The sequence below is a fragment of the Papilio machaon genome, chromosome 18 (assembly GCF_912999745.1).
Source record: "Papilio machaon chromosome 18, ilPapMach1.1, whole genome shotgun sequence".
Taxonomy (NCBI): domain Eukaryota; kingdom Metazoa; phylum Arthropoda; class Insecta; order Lepidoptera; family Papilionidae; genus Papilio; species Papilio machaon.
The window spans coordinates 6885455-6906513 of NC_060003.1; the positions used below are offsets into that span (position 1 = coordinate 6885455).

At 32.6% G+C, this 21059-nt stretch overlaps 3 protein-coding genes across 3 annotated transcripts; 1 reads left to right on the forward strand and 2 right to left on the reverse strand.

Moving 5' to 3' along the window:
- Nucleotides 1–698: 698 nt before the first annotated feature.
- On the reverse strand, nt 699–4647 carry LOC106710356 (chromatin target of PRMT1 protein). Its single transcript, XM_014502376.2, has 5 exons — nt 4278–4647; nt 3827–3987; nt 3465–3563; nt 1932–2044; nt 699–1151 (listed from the first exon to the last, which is right to left on the reverse strand). Exons 1-5 carry the CDS (start codon nt 4488–4490, stop codon nt 1003–1005), a joined length of 735 nt encoding a protein of 244 aa, XP_014357862.2. The 5' UTR covers nt 4491–4647; the 3' UTR covers nt 699–1002.
- Nucleotides 4648–5256: 609 nt separating this feature from the next.
- On the forward strand, nt 5257–15166 carry LOC106710353. Its single transcript, XM_014502374.2, has 8 exons — nt 5257–5551; nt 6844–7030; nt 7321–7425; nt 13813–13947; nt 14077–14205; nt 14305–14473; nt 14749–14891; nt 15006–15166. Exons 1-8 carry the CDS (start codon nt 5403–5405, stop codon nt 15096–15098), a joined length of 1110 nt encoding a protein of 369 aa, XP_014357860.2. The 5' UTR covers nt 5257–5402; the 3' UTR covers nt 15099–15166.
- A 3214-nt stretch (nt 15167–18380) lies between these two features.
- On the reverse strand, nt 18381–20658 carry LOC106710339. Its single transcript, XM_014502359.2, has 3 exons — nt 20201–20658; nt 19303–19461; nt 18381–19002 (listed from the first exon to the last, which is right to left on the reverse strand). Exons 1-3 carry the CDS (start codon nt 20274–20276, stop codon nt 18752–18754), a joined length of 486 nt encoding a protein of 161 aa, XP_014357845.2. The 5' UTR covers nt 20277–20658; the 3' UTR covers nt 18381–18751.
- Nucleotides 20659–21059: the final 401 nt, after the last annotated feature.

Genomic DNA, 21059 nt, shown 5'->3' on the forward strand with positions numbered 1-21059 from the left:
TTTATATTTATTTTACATATATAGTTTTATGTCGGTAACAATTTTTTTTCAGTATAAATTGAAAAGTTCCGTTTTTAGTTTGCACGACTACTAAATAAAAAAAACAACCACAAACATGTTAGTATTCCAAAGCTGTCAAAAAAAATCCACTTAAAGGGTTTTTTTATTTTTATGCTTCTGTTAAGGAAAATTGTCATATTTTTATGTTTAATTTTAAAGTAATATTATATTATGCTTTATAGAGTTGCCATTTTAAAAAAAAATTACAATATGTTCACTCTTGGGTCAATATTTTCGTATGTCAGAGAAAAAAAAAACTGATTGACTAATGTAAATTACATTGTCAAAGTATAAAAATTGAGTTAGTCAAAGCAAAATTATTTTTTATCGTAAAAAAAAATTAAACTCATGAGTATTTTGAAAGGAATCTAATTAAATGAACACAAAATCATACTTCGATATTAATTAATTAATCATTTTTAACCAGAAATCAAGTTTATATCTACTACCTACTTTAAATTAGACATTTCTTCAAATTTAAACAAAAAAAAAAAACAGAACTCTAACGATACAAACTTTTGTATGGAAATTTTGCACAATTAGACATTTTTATGAAATGCACTTTTTTAACTAAAAAAAAAAATTGTTTATGATATTTTCCACAGAGCTTTATTTTTTTTAGTAGTAGTAGTGCCTTCTCTCGCATTTATTTAATCCAGTTACCTTAACATTGTGTTTTACTCACCGTCTTATTTGATGTTCGGAGCAAATAAGATTTTAGAAAAATATAACAAAATAGCATACAAAAATTTACCTAGAAACTGTCTAATGCTATAATGAAAACAGATATTTAACATAAAAGTGGGTAGTAGATAAAAAAAAACACTTGAGTTAGTTGTCACACTTTACACTGTTTGTTCAGTATCTTTGGTGGAAAAACAATGTTTTTTTTTAATGTTTTTTATCATATTATTATTCACTTTCACTAAACACTATCACTGTCTACTCCATTTCCATAGCATTCTTCATATATACATCCAACTCTTTATCAAGAGCAGACTTTGTGCTGGCCATGTATTGATCCAGTTGAGCGTCTAACTCTTCTTTTGTTGGTATTTTCTTTTCATTCACTTGATTCCGTGTAACACCGCCTGGTGATTTAAAAATAACAACATATACATAAATCTGTGTCTTAACTGTTTACTTTAAAGTATAAATTATAGTCCAATATAATTTTAAATCTATGAATAGGGGCCGTTCATAAAATACGTTAAAAAAAACTTGAGAGGTGTGTTGGGACACCCGGATGGAACGAAGTTCCTTTCGATTAATTAGTGAAGGAACCAATGTTTATTCTATGAATAAAAAACTTAAGTCTTCACAAGAAGTACATTTTATTTCTATGAATTTTCGTTATATATTGTCACGTCGTTACCATGGTGATATAGCAAAAAGTGTCGTGACAACTTTTCGTAAGAATTTTTTCCGTCTAGCCCCCTTTCACAACGCGCGATAAGGAACTTCGTTCCAATACGTACAAGGGGGAGGGAGGGGTCTTGCTGAGTGTGACAAGATGTGACAAGGGGGGACGGGGGTCCACTGCAATGTGTCGTTCGCCGTTCATTATTTTAAATTTTATTATAATAACTAAATAAATATTTTTCATTCTCAAAAATTATGTACTATCATTTGAAATTTATCATACTAAGGAGGTCTTAGTTTTTGTGACGGAATATTTCTAAGGGGGTCACAGAAAGTGTGACACAGCGTGACAATAGGGGGGAGGGGGTCAAAAAAGCTGATTTTAGATTGAGGTATTTTATGAACGGCCCCAAACTAGTAATTTCAATAAAATACAAAAATTACTCCATACATCAACCTTTGTCATAACGAAACCCGTTGTTTAAGTAAAAAAAGGAAAGACACTTTACCTCTGCCTCGTCCATGCAATCTTCGACGTCCATTCTGTTTGTGTACTTGATTGCGGATCTGTGGCTTGTTGGCAGCTCGACTCATCACTCTGCCAAACTGCATTCCACCACCACTGGGGAAAAAACATTGAAATTGCATCAAATATATTTCTTATACATTAAATTTAACCGACTAAAAACAAAGTGAGTGAAAATTTCATATTAAAGCAAACTTTAATTTATGTTTATGAGTGCTAATAAATCCCATTAAAATGTTTGCAGTAAGAGGCACATACCATACACAAGTTAGAGATTGTTATGCATTACCAGCATTGGTAGACCACAGTTGGGCGACTGCCCAGGGCGCTGGACGGGCGGACGGGTGAAACAGGTCTACAGATTACACAATCTCAAATAACCCTATTAAACCTCCGGCCAAGAAATGGTAGAAATCTTGTCTAGGACGCTAATATTGGTAAAGGGGGCGTCCATAAATTACGTGAGGTGTTTTTTTTAATTTTCTGCTACTCCCTCCCCCCCTGGTGAGATGTCGTGAGATTTAATTCAACCCCCTCCCCCATCTCCCAATCTCACGTGAGATTTTTCAAAATGTGAGTTTCTTACGTAAACGCGTTGGATTGTCATTGTAAAAAGAAAAAAACAAATTTGCTTCGTGCTTTTATTTACGACTAGTTATGACTAGTAATCAATGTTGCTGAGAGTTTAATTATAAGTGTAATAAAAATTTAACAATAGAATACTTAAATCGTAACTACTTAGATTAAAAAAGAGTATCTACTCTAATTCAGTCCATGGAGAATCATGCACGGTCTCAAGAGAGACTATTGGAACCAACATGTCCATATGATTTTATTCACATGGAATATAATTTTTATTACTTTTAACTAAGTTTTCTTTTCAAGTCCAAATAAACTTTTTTATTACTGTTAAATAAAATTTTCTCTCAGTGTATAAAACAAATATGGTGGTTTGACAGTAAGTAAATGTATAACGTCGAAGTATGAATGAAATTATTTTCTATTGAACGAATTAGTGAATGATCTTTATCGTATTACGATTACGCTTAAGATTAAATCTTATGCATGTACAATCTGGATTAAATGGACCAAAATAGTATAATTTTTTTTTTGTTTCAATCAGAAAAAAAATTGCGTGATATTTGCCGAGACCCCCCCTCCCTCCAACGTAAGATTAGATGAGATTTGACTCGACCCCCTCCCCCCCTTAAACACCTCACGTAATTTATGGACGCCCCCAAAGCCAGTACTGTTATTATGTTTTATTGTTAGTAACATCTAATATATAAAATTCTCGTGTCACAGTTTTCGTTCCCGTACTCCTCCGAAACGGCTTGACCGATTCTCATGAAATTTTGTGAGCATATTCAGTAGGTCTAAGAATCGGCCAACATCTATTTTTCATAACCCCCCCCCCCATTTTTTAACTGCGCGCGGACGGAGTCGCGGGCGACAGCTAGTTATCTATAATTATGCTAGTTAACAAAATTACTGAGTACATATTTCACATGTTTACCGTAATCTTGTTCTTTGGTTGCCAACTCTCCCCCCTCGACGACGGAACACTTGTCCATACATGTTCCCTTGTGATAGATTGTTAAATGATGCAGAACGACTGAAAAGTAAATAAAATAGCATTTTTTAGAAACAAAAGATTTAACATTTCGAATAATTTTTATTTTTGGATATGCGGTATGAAGATAATTTGTAACAAAGAAACAGATCTAGATCATTCATGATTTAGATTTCAGATCAGGAATGAAAACTGTTTAATATTACCCAATGGATAAGAAGTATTTTTATATGCATCTCTATTCTATGGTGACATCCAGTAGCCTAAACCAATTAATTTTTTTTAAAATTACATATTTTATTTACCTTAAATTATTATTTGACTGTTGCCAGAATACTCTGTTTTTAATATTTTGCCTCTGATTCAAACTGCTGAAGCTGTTTGAACGCCTCAGACCGGGCAAGTTATTCTCACTGTTAAACTGCTGTCTTTGTATATTTAGTCTGAGACGTTGTTTTATAGCTTGCTGTGAAAAGTGAATTAAATTAAAAAAATAAAGAAATGCAGTTGCTTCTTATAATATTCTTTTTTCTTTTTGTACAAGAAAAAGAATTAAATTATTGATTACATTAAATTAATTGAAGGTAATTTATTAAAATGTGTATTAAGGAGGACTTTAGGTTTGTAAATAGGTGGATTTATTCTGCGACTAAAACTTTATTACGTTAAAATTCACTAGTTTAAGTTAAACTTTAATACAGTCGTAAAGAAGATAACTAACAGATTGAAGTAAAATTATAAGTTGTAAATACATACCCTTTTGGCTTGTTGTATCTTTCTAGCTATCTGTTCTATGAGGTCTCCATCATTAAAGTTTAGGTTTTGATTTAAAATATTGCCGATGTTTCTCCTTGGCTGTGGATTCCTCGTACGTATCAAACGTTCTGGAATTACAGCCGCTAGCATTGTGAAACGATCATTCAGACTTATGTTTGTCGCATGTAAACCGTATACTTTTTCTATGAACATTTTGTACGTCAATACACTGTGTAATGACTTGTTTACATAAGTAATTTTACAGACAAAAATAAAATGTAAAAAAAAGGGTATTTTGAATCAAAATACTTATACTTCAGGTAGAAATACAATTTTTTACAACGCCGAAAGCGCGAAACGCAAAACACAATTTTTATGGATAGTTAGATATCATAGAGTAAGTGACATATCTGTCAAATTGTTTATTTTTATCTGTGCGAACTTTCTAGTAAAATGAAAATAGTTAGCAGGTCTTCGCCCTTGAAGTAAAAATTGCACTGGAATTATGGTTGGATTTGAATTGGGAATCGCCAACAATAAAAAAACACAAATTCATTGAAGTTGGTTGTTACACTTGCGTTGGATTTAGTAATATTTTGTAAGTTAATTTCAAACATTACCCTAAAGACTGCCCATATGCCTACATCTAGCATCTGCAATCCTAATAATGTCTACCTTATAGAAGTCTTTTCATACATTGTTTTGATGGTCGTGTAATTTTTAGAATTAAATTAATAATTAAATATTCGAATTCAATTCAATTTCCAAGCAATGGCTTTTAGGCTTTTAGGTGTGCCAACTGGGCACAGATTAAATATTTGAAAACAAATTACCGTCACAGATTTTTAGCGGTTTTATTGCATCATTCATCACTCTTGCATAATTACTTACAAGCTGTCTAGTCATTCTGACATTGACATTTAACATTTTACTTCTGAAGACAGGAAGACTGAAAACACGGAACTAGGTAATTCGCTATTCTAGTGAAATTAACCGCAAACTTGAATTAAAACACTGTCAGTTAAACCTCATAATTAAAGTTTCGGGCGTTTAGTGCAGCAAGTTGTCGTAATACGGCATTTTAGTAGCGTTGTTATTTGTTTATGCGGATTACCACCGGTTACGATGTTGGTTTGCCTTATAAACGAGCGCTGCGGGAGCAGGCCGCTCATTTCGATCAAACCTACGATGTCGGACGTTGACAACGGCTCCCCAGTTGACGAAGTTTGCTTGCTCGATATGGACGCTTGCTATGAAACTTTTGACAAAGATGGGTATGTTACCATCATTTATGTCATCTTGTAAATTACTCAATATCATGAAAATATTCGACCATCATTTACATTACAAACCAACACTAATTTTAATGTTTCAGCAATTTGACAACTTTTGTACACTTTTTTAAATTCATATATACAATAACTTAGTACTTAATTAATAAATCAAATATAATCCAATACCAATAAAAGAAAGTGTTAAAATGAAGACTAAATTTCACAGAATATACATTTTTACAAAATATTGTGAATTTTTAATGAATTTGTTAATTTTCACAACTAAATAAATAAGTAAACAAATGCCGGGGACTTGTCTAAATTGTAGAATTATGTATTATTTGTTGCCTTTTAGAAAATTTAAGACAAGCCTTAATTTATTTCTGTACAAAAAATATATTTTATTCTGTAAATAAACTTATGAAACAATAACTTAAACCAACCATATTGACTTTGGATGTCTTAGTTTATTTTCAAGTCAATTTTTTTGTAATATTCAATATGAATTTTTGTATATTTTATTTATTATTTACTAGCGTCCCGTCCAAAGGATATACATCTAATCTTTCATTCATCAGTAGTAACCTTCCCAGTGATGTTCTGTCCCATTAAAACTTTGTAAACACAGATGCACCCTACCGAGAGCTGATTTTTCAGTTACTTTCGTGATCTTAATTTCTTCTAAGCTTTTTGTCAGAAATGTTTATAGTTAATGGAAATTTTAATCTACATAGAATTTCCCTAAAAACAAACATATTTATTTTGATAAAGATTAACATTGAAACCGAAAAAATAGCATCGCAAATAATATACGATTTTTAATTGTTTTTTCTAAAGCAAAAAGTGGCTATTGTGATAAAACAGTTTCCAATAAATGCATAAACATGCCCAATTATATGACGTCATAGTCTAAGTCTAGTCTAGTCTAAAATACCAAGTTGGGTAAAACAAATATTTAATTCAATAATCCAGGCCTCCAACAGTAAGATGTAGACATTTACTATTATTGCGGATCTCTACAGGAGCGATCACTTCGCTATTTCGGCGAATTAGGTGGCAGCTTACTTGTTTACCACCTTATAATATAAAAAAAAAGTAGCGCGTAACTTTCAACCGCGTAACTTTTAACGTCGCCAATTGGTCGATATTTTTTTATAAAAAGAAATATAGGTTTATTCACTCTTCCACATTAACTTTAACGGGCAAATTTTACTTTCATCTGTTGGCGCAATTTCCTTTCGTAAAGTACAAAGTTTTTTTCATATATTAATATGATTTGGTTTACTATCTAGAGATGGGCAGTTAAATTTCGATGAGTTCCGTCTGATCTGCAAGGCGTTGTTCCGCAACGATAAGGGGCACATCTACCCCCTGCCGGAGGACAGGGCGCGGCACGTCTTCCAGATCTTCGATAAGAACGATGACGGTTTCATTGATAAAGAGGAGTTTACCTTTTGTTGGAACCATTGGATTAAAGTTGTAAGTCTTGTTGGATTTCATAGTATAAAGTAACCATTAATCTACAACTTTAAGGTACGGACTTAATTTGCTGTCGTGAGTTTTTATTTTATTCGACTAAAACCGAACTAGCGGAAAATGTAAGACTGTCAATTCTGCAAGGTTTTTCCCTCCAGTGAATTGGTAATTTTTTCCAATATATTTTCTGTTTTACTAATTTAGTGACAATTTGTCGATATCAATGAATCTAAATGAGTAGACTAACTTATAGCAAAGCAGACATGTTTGGTTAAAGTTGCACCATTCTTTAGATCGTGCGTCCTGTGAGCGCCTTCCTGGTGGTGGACGTGCAGAACGACTTCATCTCCGGCACTCTTAACATCAGCAAGTGCAACGCGCAGCAAGATGGCAGCGAGGTAAGACCTTTACAGTGCGATTTAACTGACCCGGTGGCCATATGACACTATATTACAATACCGCATTAGAGCCTGTAAGTTACAAAAAAGTGAATCAATATTTTTTTCTACTGTAACAATTTTGTCGTATAATTTTCTGTTTTTAATTATTTTTTTTGTGGGAACTAAACGCGATAGTAGCGCCTCTCTCACTGAGCCATATTTTGTCGTAATAGCCTGTCTGATAAATGGCGAAATGATATAAGAAAGTTGGTTTACATGATTGCTAATTTTAATATCGTGAAGGCAGATATTTCGTGATTTTTTTCAATGTCGTGATTTACCAACATATTTGTCCAACTTTTTTCGTAAGCAAATACAATTGCGAATATATTTATAGCGGACGATTTGTCCAAAATAATATAGTTTTTAACCGACTTCAAAAAAGAGAAGGTTCTCAATTAGTCTGTATGTTTTTTGTCATAAGATTAAAAAAAACTGCACGTAAATTAAATGACCTAGATTTCGTATCGACCTAGATTCTAGGATTTTCTACCGTTATAAATTGGCTGCAAGGAAACTAATATCAAATGATTCTTTTAAATAACCAGTTTGTTGATTGATGTGAAAATGTTTGTAACTATGAGTTTCCACACACGAAACATTCACAAGTCAATTTCTATTAATTTCTATCTGAAAATCTAATCTGTCTTTCTCACCGAACGAAGTGTTGCCGAATTTTCATTGCCGAAACATATATATCTAATATATAAAATTCTCGTGTCACAGTTTTCGTTCCCGTACTCCTCCGAAACGGCTTGACCGATTCTCATGAAATTTTGTGAGCACATTCAGTAGGTCTGAGAATCGGCCAACATCTATTTTTCATTTTTTTTTTAACTGCGCGCGGACGGAGTCGCGGGCGACAGCTAGTATATATATATAAACATACTAGCTGTCATCCACGACTCCGTCCGTACGGAATTAAAAGTAAAAAATAAAAACTTAATAAGTAGTCTATGTCTTCTTCCAGACTGTTATAAATCTGTGCCAAATTCCATCAAGATATTTTAAGCCGTTACAGAGATAACTTCTAACAAATATCCATCTAAACTTTCGCATTTATATTAGGAAGATAATCAACATATGCAGATGTATAAGTACTTCGAGACAGTAAATTCGGGTTTGGTTATTGATGATATTTTTGCCGCTATAGTCGTATATATTATACGTATTTGTAATTGATAGTGCCGTATACATATTTAATAATTGTTGACTCAAGTACACGCGCTAGTGGCTCGCCTATCAATCGATTAAACTTCCTTCTCTGATTACATGCATACGCGGAAACCCTTAGTTACCTGAGTATGTTTGAACTAAATATAATATGTATACTACGCAGAGTTTCAAGTACAGTACTGCACTCTTAAATATTTTAAATACTGTCGCCCGTGACTACGTCCGCTCGGAATTAAAAAAAAAAAAACGTAATAAGGAAGCCTATGTGTTCTTACAGATTATGTTTTATATCTGTGCCAAATTTCATCAAGATCCTTTGAGCGGTTCCGGAGATACCTTCAAACAAACATCCATCTAAACTTTCGCATTTTTAATATAGTAAGAGTTAGATATAATATTAGTAAGAAGTAAGATAAGCGAACACATAATAGTTAGTCATAATTATCAAACTAGACAACTCTACCAGTAGAGTTTTTTTGAACTTACTGTTTGGGGCGTAATATCCCGTTGTTATTTGCTTTTATTAACCGGATCTGTTGTTGTTAAAGATGATAAAAATGATTTTTATTTATGTTACTTATTTTTAAATACATTTTTGTCGTGTATATACAACATTACGTTACACATAATTTTGTATATAAAAATAGTTCAAGTCTGTATTTTTGGAATAATGAATAGCCAACTTTTGGTTTGAAATTTTTGAAAATAAATCCAACGAGGACAGAGTATGTTTAAGTGTTTCTATTGCTTTGATTGATAGATGGTAAACTTCGTTAGTTTACAATATCGCTATACATATTATAGACGAAATAAGCGCTGAAAGCAAAATTGTCCCTAATTTTCGCAACAAATTTTGAAGCTAAATTCAAAATATACTAGTCTTCTAGTTATTAAAAAAAATAGGACCCATCTGCAAGCACTTCCTTTCGATTAAAATAGTTTTTATCAAAATCGGACCACCAGGGGCGAAGTTTAGCGGTAACACACGTAGAAAAAAAATACAGTCGAATTGATAACCTCCTTCTTTTTGAAGTCGGCTAATAAAAGACTATTCAACTTTGTATAACTTACCTACTTGAATGTAATAATACACCACTCGTAATACAATCGCGGGGCACTCCCTTCTATTTACTAGAATACTAGGAACACTAACTATTAACCTCATATTATTACTTTGTATCTATTTCTGTATTTAAATTTTATGAAAAAAATATAAGAGAAATTAATCTTACGTGATACAAGAATACTCAATTGTTTTAAAAACCCTCTTAAATATACTGATTTAATTAAATTAGGTGAAAAATTATATCAAATAATATAAAGTAAAAAGAATTCGCAACTTGAACCACAAAAATATGTTCATTTAAGTAAGATATGACAGAATTGAACGCAAATATTATTTTGAAAGATATATAAGTTTGCATGCCGCTGAAAGCGTACAAAACTTTTATAAAAAAATTCCTAAGGCTCGTGTAAATCTGAAAAAAAAAACTTTTACTTGCTAAAACTTTTACTTACTCATTCCTGTGATATATTTATATCGAAACTAGCTGTAGCCCGTGAATCCATCCGCGCAAAATTAAAAAAAAACTGAGACTGTTTTACGTATTTGTCAAATTTCATCAAAAACTATTGAGTCGTTCCGGAAATACCTTCAAATAAACAAACTATCCATCCATTTAAACTTTCGCATTTATAATATTAGTAAGATAAAATTATAAAAAATAATAGCACACATTTCTTTGTCTTGTCGAATGTCTGAAAATCCCTTGCCTTTTTTTTTATTTCATAAACTTTTTATAAGTATATAGCTTTTAGAAATAAGACTTAACACGACTATTTTATATGATCAATACTAAAATATTATTTAAATTTACAGCATATTTAGAAAAAATACCGTTCTGCGTTATTTTTTTATACCATAAGGTGGCAAATGAGTGATGGTAAGTGGTCACCTGAATCCGCATAAATAGCGAAGCCACCGCTGCCCATAAACATCCGCACAATTGCAGATGCGTGCCTACCTTTAATTGACAGAGGAATGCACAGAAAGAGCATGCCCACCTCTGTAAAATCCACTTCCCCTTCCAATCTTTATAAGAAAGGGAACGTGGACTAAGATTAAGCCGCCGACACTACACTTATCAGACTGTACTTGAAATTACTTCCACTTCACACCTGTCTTCTGTGTGGTCGTGGTATTTCACCGACGCGGCCAATTCGTGCACCTAACAAATATTGTTGTTGCTTTGTAAATCATGAAACTTTTCCTTTCCCAATATTGACAGAATTGGAATTAGGTTTGCGTGCTTATTTAAGCTGTCCTAAGTTACTCCAGCCTTATGCATACCGCAACTTGAAATCGTTAACTTTGCTAACTTTAACATTCTAAAAGTGCAATTAATCTTTAACCATTTTGGAAGTAACCCAAGATTTAGAAGTTTCGTGTTTTGTAAAGTTTCAATTACTTACAAAAATTGCTTTTTGTACTTCAAAATGTAGCGACGGATTTGGGTCAATGGAATCCAAATTGTTTGATTACATACTTTACATTTAGAATTAAATAAAAAAAAACAACTAACAGACTTTAATATGATAGTTTAGTACTAGATACTTTAGTTAGATAGGTTAGTTTACTAAAGTAAATTAAATCTTAATCTAGTTCTTAATAAATAAGTAGAAATCAATTAATAATAGGTGTTATTTAATTTGATAGGAATATTAGTTAACTCGCATTTTTATTGTGGGTTCCTATTGTCGGGAAACATATACATAAACATCGTCTTATTATTTTTCTATTACTAACCATACCTTTTTAAATTTCGGTTTGATGCTGACACAACTAGAAAACTTATCTCAACCTCTTAACCTCTAAATCAGAGTTCCCCAAACTTTTTTGTGTCGTAGACCCCTTGCAGGTTGTCATAGACCCCTAGGGGTCGATATAGACCACTCTGGGAATCACTGCTCTAAATTAACCACAACCTAGGTAATAGATCTAAAATAAAACTCGTATCTAAATTTAATCAAAACTCCAATTTAAGTAACTGGTACTGACGAACGATTTGTCAAACGAATAAGCTATTAATATTTTTTTTCTATTACATTACCGTATCAAGCGAGACATTTTAGTTATAGCACAATGTCCTTGATTTTACCTAGACATAGAATAGAAGAGAGATTGTATTATTAAATTTATTTATGGCTTTGTAAAACAAAATTGTTATACCTATTCGTTTAACTAAGTATGATTAAATAGTAAACTGTTCGTAAGAAACGGGATTCTTACCACGATCAAGCTGTTTGAGCTACGGATATTTCGGCACAGTTGTATGCGCAATGATCTCGGGCAGACTGTCCTGTTTCTTACGAACAGTATATTAGTAAAAACCACGAAAGTTTGAAGTTATATATGATAAAATGTTATTTAGCATTTTAAAATCATTTGTTAACATTTATCTCATAAAATTATCGTAGTAAAATTGATAAAAAGAACTTAATATACTGTATTTATTGCTATTTTTAGCCAACTTCAAAAAGAAGGAGGTTATCAATTCGACTGAATTTTTTTTTTATGTGTGTTACTGCGAATCTCCGCCCCTGGTGGTCCGATTTTGATAAAAATTATTTTAATCGAAAGGAAGTGCTTGCAGATGGGTCCAATTTTTTTTTTTAACAGTTTATAAATATCTAGGAGGCGCGGCAGTGCCCCGCTGAGTCGAGTATGATTGAATCATCCATTTCTCAAACCGACTTTGACTTGTTATGGTCCCCGAATAAAGAAAGCTTACATTTCACTCAAAGGCCGGCAACTGTACTTCCTCTGGTGTAACGGATGTTCAACAGAGTCGTATCCCTGTGAGATAATATGTTTTAAACGAAGATTTTTATCTCAGAAATCCACAGTAAGAACCGCAACTCATTTGCCCTCTTGTTGTATAAAAACATAAACTTTTTCTATCAAAGTAATTTCGAATTAAACTGAAGTAAACAATCAAATTATGCAAACAAGTTACAAGTACTTATAAAATCCATTTCCGTTCGTGTGATAATTTCAATAGCATTAAATTAACAAATGGTTTTGCCGGCGCCCTTTGATGTTTAACCTTAAAAGCGATAGCTAGCTATCAGCGGTTGTTGGCAATTATCACCACCGCGCCTGGCACCACTCACACCCCAAACAACCCTCGCCGTGAGGGTAGATTGTAGGGGGTTGTACACTCTAATACCTCGCAATATATTCACACTTCGCGTTTTCACCGTCTGATAATAGTTTTCAATGACTTTAATACTTGTAACTTTGTAGACAAATATATCTATTTATAACTGTATCCTATCACTGTTGCATCTTCGAAAAGATGTCTAAACTGCCTTTGAGTTATTAATTGGATACTAAGGCAGCCCCTTAGTATAGATTTAGTATGATAAATCTACTCTAAGCGCCTATTTTTAGCCGACTTCAAAAAGAAGGAGGTTATCAATTTTTTTATTTGTGTTACCGCGAAACTCCGCCCCTGGTGGTCCGATTTTGATGAAAAATATTTTAGTCGAAAGGAAGTGCTTGCAGATGGGTCCCATTATTTTTGTTTTTTTTTTTAAATAACTAGAAGACTAGTAGATTTTTAAAATATTAAAAGACCGGGAATGTTGAACATCAAGTACATGTTTTTAGAATTGTACATCGTCACGTACAATGGGTTTCTGATTGATTGACGTAGAATCGCGTCACAAGTCACAATGGCTATTGTTGCGAAATGAATTGAAAAATGTTTCATTACTTTTTATTGACTTGCAATATAATTAACTAGACAATTATTTCTAGTAAATACGCATATTTTTAATCTACTAAAAATTTCTTGTGGTCTGACTTAGTAGATATAAACTTATATGAAATGGCCTTTGCTTTACAAATTTACATAAGTAATGTATATATGTTTGGTTGTATAATACAATAGTTAACGCTCCAATAGTCACATACAGTGGGTCGTGTTACGCTCGAATTAACATATTCCGAATGTAATGTCCACTTCCCGTTCCCATATTTTCCTGACGAAAAATGAAAATTCTTTACACTTTACACCTACCTTGTATTTTAGTATTGCCCCAGTCGTGAGGGCTATCCGTGCAGCTAGTAATGCTGTGGACTTTACTACCAATATGTTCCTGTAGGTGGTGGAACCTATCAACCGTCTACTGGAATCTGTGCCGTTCGAGTGCGTGTTCTACTCGCTGGACTGGCATCCGCCGGACCACGTGTCTTTCATCGACAACGTGCACATGCGCGAGCTTCATGTCTCCAGTCCGGTGTGTAAACATTACTATTATCTATTTTCAACTACTCATATAGATGGATACGAGAAGACTGAAAACTAAGAATATGAGATAAAAGAATCAGAGGTGATTGAACTAGAATCTTCATTTGATGGTTTGTAGGTGTCGGCTGACAAGGCGCAGGCGTACGACACAGTGGTGTTCGCGGGCCCTCCGCCCATGAAGCAGCGCCTTTGGCCGCGCCATTGCGTACAGGACTCCTGGGGCGCGGAGCTGCACAGGGACCTCAAGGTCAGTGCACTGAGCATCACTAAAACACATTGTTTAGTCTATGATGTAATCAGGTTAAGATTCATTCTTCAATAGGAGTAGCCTTCGTAATCATTCCAGGTGTTAGATGGTGCGGTGAAGGTGTACAAGGGCACCAACTCCGAGGTGGACTCGTACTCTGTGTTCTGGGACAACAAGAAGCTGACTGACACCAACCTGAGCATGCAGCTGCGCGCGCGCGGCGTCACCGACATATACATCTGCGGCCTCGCGTACGACGTCTGCGTTGGTGCGCATTGCAATATACACTTTATAGTTATACAGTTAATGATCATAGTGGCGTAGCCAGGATTTGGAGAGGTAATGGGCAGTCGGACTCTTGGTATAAACACTTCGTGCCATTACGATTTTGCACATGTATACATTTGACAGGTGATAATATAAGAGTAAATGTCCTTCTGCGCTCCCCTTCTTTCCATTTAAGGTAGGGAACTCATCGTCAGTCGCCTTGAAACTGATTGAAGGTGTCAATGGGCCACTTTCCACGATGTGTGTTGTATGTAGGAGCGACGATAGCGGACGCGCTGGCAATCGGATACCGCGCCGTGTTGGTCGACGACGCCAGTCGCGGAGTAGACCTCGCTGACATCGAGAAGACCAAAGCCACCATACTCAACAACCACGGTGTCATCGTTGACTCAGATCAAGTCAGTAAAAAACATATAAGACCTGTACAAGAAAAAGACTTCTTTTAGATAGTCGAAGTATATAAAAGAAGAAAGCTATAACAGTCTTTTGATAAATAATCTTCCATAATCCAGGTCCTGGCAATGGTGGAGGGTCGCGATCGTAGACCTGAATTAGGGTACAAGCTCGCCATGGAACTGAAGCACGCCATGGAAGACCAGGAGTAGTTCCAGCTCCTGAACCTTCACCAGTTTCCGAAATCACGTAAAGTATCCTTAGCATATCAGTTCCTATTTTCGGAGGTTATTTATTTTGAAAAGTCTAACTAATATAAAGAAATTTTAAGTTAAATAACTAAAAGTGAAATAATCTTATAGCGATAGCATAAAATGTTACGTAATTTTACTATTTAATAGATCTGAATATTATTTATTGCTATATTTATTTATTTATATGTAAAAAATGTTAGATTCTAGTTGACTGCATTTGGTCTTTGGTCAATATTTTTAATTTATAATAACAATTAATGACATTAGTATTTAGGTTTGACCTCTGAAGAATGTTTATTATTTATTTATTTATTATTTCGTCTGATTGACATATTTTTAATTGTGTAATATTTATTTAAATAGAAAAACTAATTAAAACGCTTCATAAATTAATATATAAACTTTTAAAACACTTACTGATTTGTCTGGTGTCGGCACCGACTAGTTTTAAGTCCATTCGGGGCGAGAGCGACAGGCCGCGTTCCGTGCAAGAGAATCAGTCCCAGTTATTCTGATGAAATGTCACCGACGGACTCTAAATTAGTCGGTGCCGAGATCTGATAAATATACGTAAGTGTTTTAGTTTTTTTTTTTATATTAGTTTATGATAATGTTTCACGCAAATTTGAATTTAAAATGCGTCAATGACAATACTTAGAAAAATTAAAAAATTGTCTATGGTCGATTTTAGCGTAGATCCTAATTAGTATTAGAACAATGTTTGCCGTCTGTATTAATGTTGGACAGAAGTACAAAATTATGCACCTTGTGTGAAAATTTAGTAAATATAGATTTAGATTAATACCTAGATTTAAAATTGAGTTAGTACTACATTTCCTTGATTTTTTTAAATGGCATTCGTTAGTAATGTAAACAAATAATTGATTAATTTTCCTTTAAAATTAAGGTAATGGTTTTTGGTACGTTCAATAATTTCCTGAAACAATAAGAAATAAGTATCCGACTCGAAGGATCATAAATTGTCAAAAATATACGAAGTTGGCATAATTTTTTATTGACTCCCAATTTTATTTGTTATTATCAAATTAAATATTTTTAAAATATCCTTTGTTTAATAAATTTGAGTTAGTATTTCTATTAAGTTCAATTTTGTTTTGAAAATTCTTGAAAATATGTGATCAAAGAATTTGAGATATAAAATAAATGCCTTAATAATCAAAAAATCTTTTTTCAGTAGGTTTTTTGCAATTTTATTTTATTGATGATTTCCGATCTTAAAATTTACTTTTAATTTTATTTACCAGTGGTAATTTTTTTTAATAATGCTAAATACATAGTTCCTATTGCCTATTCTACTTTATATTTGACACTTTTTTAGTTCCTGATGTTTATGGTACTAATCATTTTAATTATTTTAACCATAGAGAATTGGAATCAAGTTAACTTTAAAATTCAAGACAACATGCAAAATTTTGATCAAAAAAATTTGATCAAATAAAACTTATCTCGAATATTTATGTAACGCTAATTATATTATTTATTATATATAAGTTATTTATGTACAACACAAGTACTTAAGTAGTTAGCAAAGCAAAGCTTAGCACTACATTGAACACAATGTTAGACATTCCTATTAGATTTAGAAATTAAATCTAGGACATACTAAGGTTTTTATTTAAAATGTCTAGTTTACAATAGCAAATATGTACTTACTAAATGTAATATTCTTTTTTTTATTATTTATTAATATTTGACATATTTTTTAAGTTCTGTGACATTTTTTTTACTCTATTATTTTGTTTTTTTGCAATATATACATAAATAATAGCAACATTAAAACATATTTTTGTCTTTATCTTCACAAAGTGTATGAAAGGACTATATGTTTCAATACATGTGTTTTTACAATGAAAATCCATATTAATGTTGTCATAAACAAACTGTATTTTGCCTTTTAGCAAGTGATAAATTGCAATTCCTCTTTAGCTTATATGAACACAGTGAATAAATATAATATGAAATGATAACGTCTTTTATTTATATAAGACCTCACCAAAATTGTATACAGAAGGGTAGGAGACATATAGTAAGGGGAAATTTTAAAGGGAGTCGATTATAAGCACAAATCGACTACATAGAGTGAAGTAACTTCATATAAGAATTTATAAAAATCAATTGATATAAGAAAACTAGCTATTGCCCGCGACTGTCTGCGTGGCATTAAAAAAACTTTATAAGTAGCCTATGTGTTCTTCCAGACTATATTTTACATCTATACCAAATTTCATCAAGATCCGTTGACCCGTTATGGAGATACCAACTAACAAACATTTATCCATCCATCCAAACATTCGCATTTATAATATTAGTAAGATAATAAGGTTTTTCTATAGAGATACAAAACCATCTTCTAAAACAGAACTCAGGTCACAGAGTAACACTGAAGAGATTTTACTTCAATAAAAAATACTTTCGGTGCGTCCACAGTCTCAAAGGTAGCAACGTATTATCTAGTTAAAGATGTCTATTGACAGATAACACTTCGCTATTTTAGCGAAATTAGGCGACCTCTTGCCACCTCATATTATAAAATTGTAAGACCGTATTAGTTATGGGGTTTGTGTTAATTAAAAATGCAATAAGCAAACGAAATTCATTTTATTGAATTAATTTAAAATTCATTCTTTTTTTTTACATTATTTTATAATACTAGATATATATATCACAAACCATAAACATAGATATAAATAGAAAAATAAAAGTCGCATCTTATGCTAACAAGAGTAGTCAGAGTTTAGTATTATTACCCAGATTATAAGTTAAATATAAATTTTCAAAATTCAATTTTATATAACAAAATTACTTAAAATAGTCTCAATTTATTGTGATGTGACATCTTAAAAGCCAGCAATCGACTTGCATTTCACAGTAACTTCCGACATGCGAAGAGCAATTAAAAAAATAGTGTAAGAAAGCCTCTTTAGTGCAAATATTAATTTAAAAAACTACACCAGTCTTGTCTATGAACAACACAAGTTAAGAATGCAAGAAAACAGAAAAAACATTAGTGTTTCTATCAATATGTAAAAAATTATATAATTTTGTATAATATACTAGCTTTTACCCGCGACTCCGTCCGCGCGGAATAAAAAATAGAAAACGGTTAAAAATTATCCTATGTCTGTTTCCTGGTTCTAAGCTACCTGCCCGCCAATTTTCAGTCAAATCGATTCAGCCGTTCTTGAGTTATAAATAGTGTAACTAACACGACTTTCTGACTATATATATAGATGTGGCATTTTTAGTTACATCTGTAGGTACATTATAGTATCAAGTTGTTTGATTTAATATTTAAAAAAAATCATTACACAATAAGTAAAGATTGTAGGACGGTTTCGTAGTTATAAATATGTTGTCTAACGTTCTCCCTACATTGTCTAAAGGTACAAGATCATGAGAAAAAAAATTAACACATATACCACTCCGGGTTAGTGGCATTGAATGTGTTAACAGAACAAATTAGTTTTTAAAAAAATACATTAATATTTCTACTGAGATATCATTTTCAAAAATATATATTTATATTATCCTAGCATCTATTTGAGCAATAAAAAAGTGCTTAAAACATTAAAACAATACAAGATTTACGATCAATAGCCGTTTATAGGCATAGATTGTGCAGTAGTAATTCGAGAAATGACTTCCCGTCCTAATTTCTGTGCTATAAATTCTATTATCTTCATAACCAGCTCTCGCCGACTAGCTGCACATGACATCAACATCTCAAATGCCCACATATAGTCATCAGGAGACAGTCTAGCCAAGAAGTTTAGAATAATATAAAACAGCTCTTTTAGATTTCTTTTAATAGTATCCCATACATCTCTCAATGAGACAAGTCCTGGAAAATTATTTAAAAAACATTACAATCCATACACAGAAAACAGAAAATGGTTACATATAGGAGATGTAATTTTTTGTCTATTGCTCAGGGTGTACTTGACTTCTAATCTTGCATGTCCTGTGACTGTACTTGTACATCTATTTCTACTTTCTTACGACTTGATTTTCATGAAAATCTTAACAATAGCTATGCAGTAAAAAAATTCATAATTCTTAGGCATTGAGTCGAGATGTGTACCATGATGTAGTTAATTTTAAAACATAAGCAATTATGTAATATTTTTTAAGTAATACATACTACTAGTAGCATATCCCGAGATGCCTCCAACACCAGCCCCAATAGCAGCACCTACTCTGCCCCCAGCATACCCCCCCAACACACCTCCCACTAAGGCAAATGCTCCTGTCAATACTGCAGCATCTACGTCCCATGCTATACATATATCAAACTCATCCACTGAAATGATAAAACAATTAATTACATGATCAGAGTCTGTTCTGACTCTTTGGTGGATATTTGTTTTGTAAACATTTTATATAATATTAAATCTTGTATTCTAAATAGTAAAAGAATCATTCTCATCTACCAGTCAAATTATTCATAACAAAAATATGTCTTCACCTTTTAAACAAACACATTTTTTTTTTTCAAAATTTATTGAAATAATTAATTTGGGATTTATCAAAAGTGGATGTGTTATTTTAAAAGTATTTTTAACCTTTTTTGCATTTCGTTATTTATGTTTGTACTATCAGGGAATCTGGTGGTATTCCAACTTTAAAGCAGCAGTACTTTCAATGTTTCATAAGCATTGAGATGAAGAAACAAAAGCCAATCGGATGCAGCTTTTAAATGTGTCTGTACAATAAAAATGTTGGTCAGTGGTACACAACTTATTGCTCTTTACTGTTATGCCATAGTTTGCATAAGTAACTACCACCTAATTAGTTATTTTGTAAGGGACAGAGTCTCATTGTAAAGGACAAGGCAAATTTTCTGGAAGTGGATCATTGGGAAAGGTCCTGACCTTGAATTAGAATTATTTTAATAAATAAACAGAAATGAGTGATTAAAAATTTTACCAATCAGTTGCTTTAAGGCCAGTTTATATATGTATAGGACTGCATTAATTTTGTGATATTTGGGTCTGTTGCTATACGTCAATTAAAATGTCAGACTGCAAATTATAACTTACCTAGAAGCAAAATGATTTGCTCAATCCAACTGGAGTCTATACGAACTCCATTAGCAATAAATGGTTCCACTTCCATTGCAGATGTTACTTTAAACGTTATTCGTCTATCAAAGCTTATTGATGTATGATTCGTTAATACATATATATTCGCACAACGTATGAACGTCGAATAATACTGTGTCAAATCAAAATTTTATGGAAATATAAAGTAATTGTAAACGAGTTAAAGAGAATATTAAATATTTAAAAGAATCTGGTCAGAATACATATGAACGATGTTATTTTCGCGTTACAATGAATTATAAAAGCGCTACTTTGTAGGAAATTATATATCACACATATTAATACTGTAATATTTTATATGTTTGTAATTGCCGTAATTGCGATTTCTGACACAGGCAGTGTCAGGATGGCATGTGCCATGTGTGAATCAGCTCTGAACCGGTTCATGAGTTCAGCTCACATGAACTTGAACTGTTAAGCGACGAATCAACAACTAAATTGGTAGCTCACAACTCGTAGCGATGTACTATAACTATGAGAGTTGACGAGCCATGAGATGGCTGACTCCCTATTCGTAGCTAAACTGAGCTCCAAGCCGGTTTACTGATCTGCTTCACACCGACTCAGAAGCCGTGAGCTGATCTGCAGGTCAAAAATTTTATTTGTGTTAATGTCTACATGTGTCAGGTGGTTGGCCAAAGAGTTTATGAGATACAGAGAAAAATAATAATAAGTAAATACCCTATCAAAGTTTTTCAATGCTGCCATTTAGTTAGAAATAGAAATTAATGAATTATTTTACATAAAATATAAGCAAAACAGTAGCGCTCAAAATCAGCGCTGGCATATAACTGGC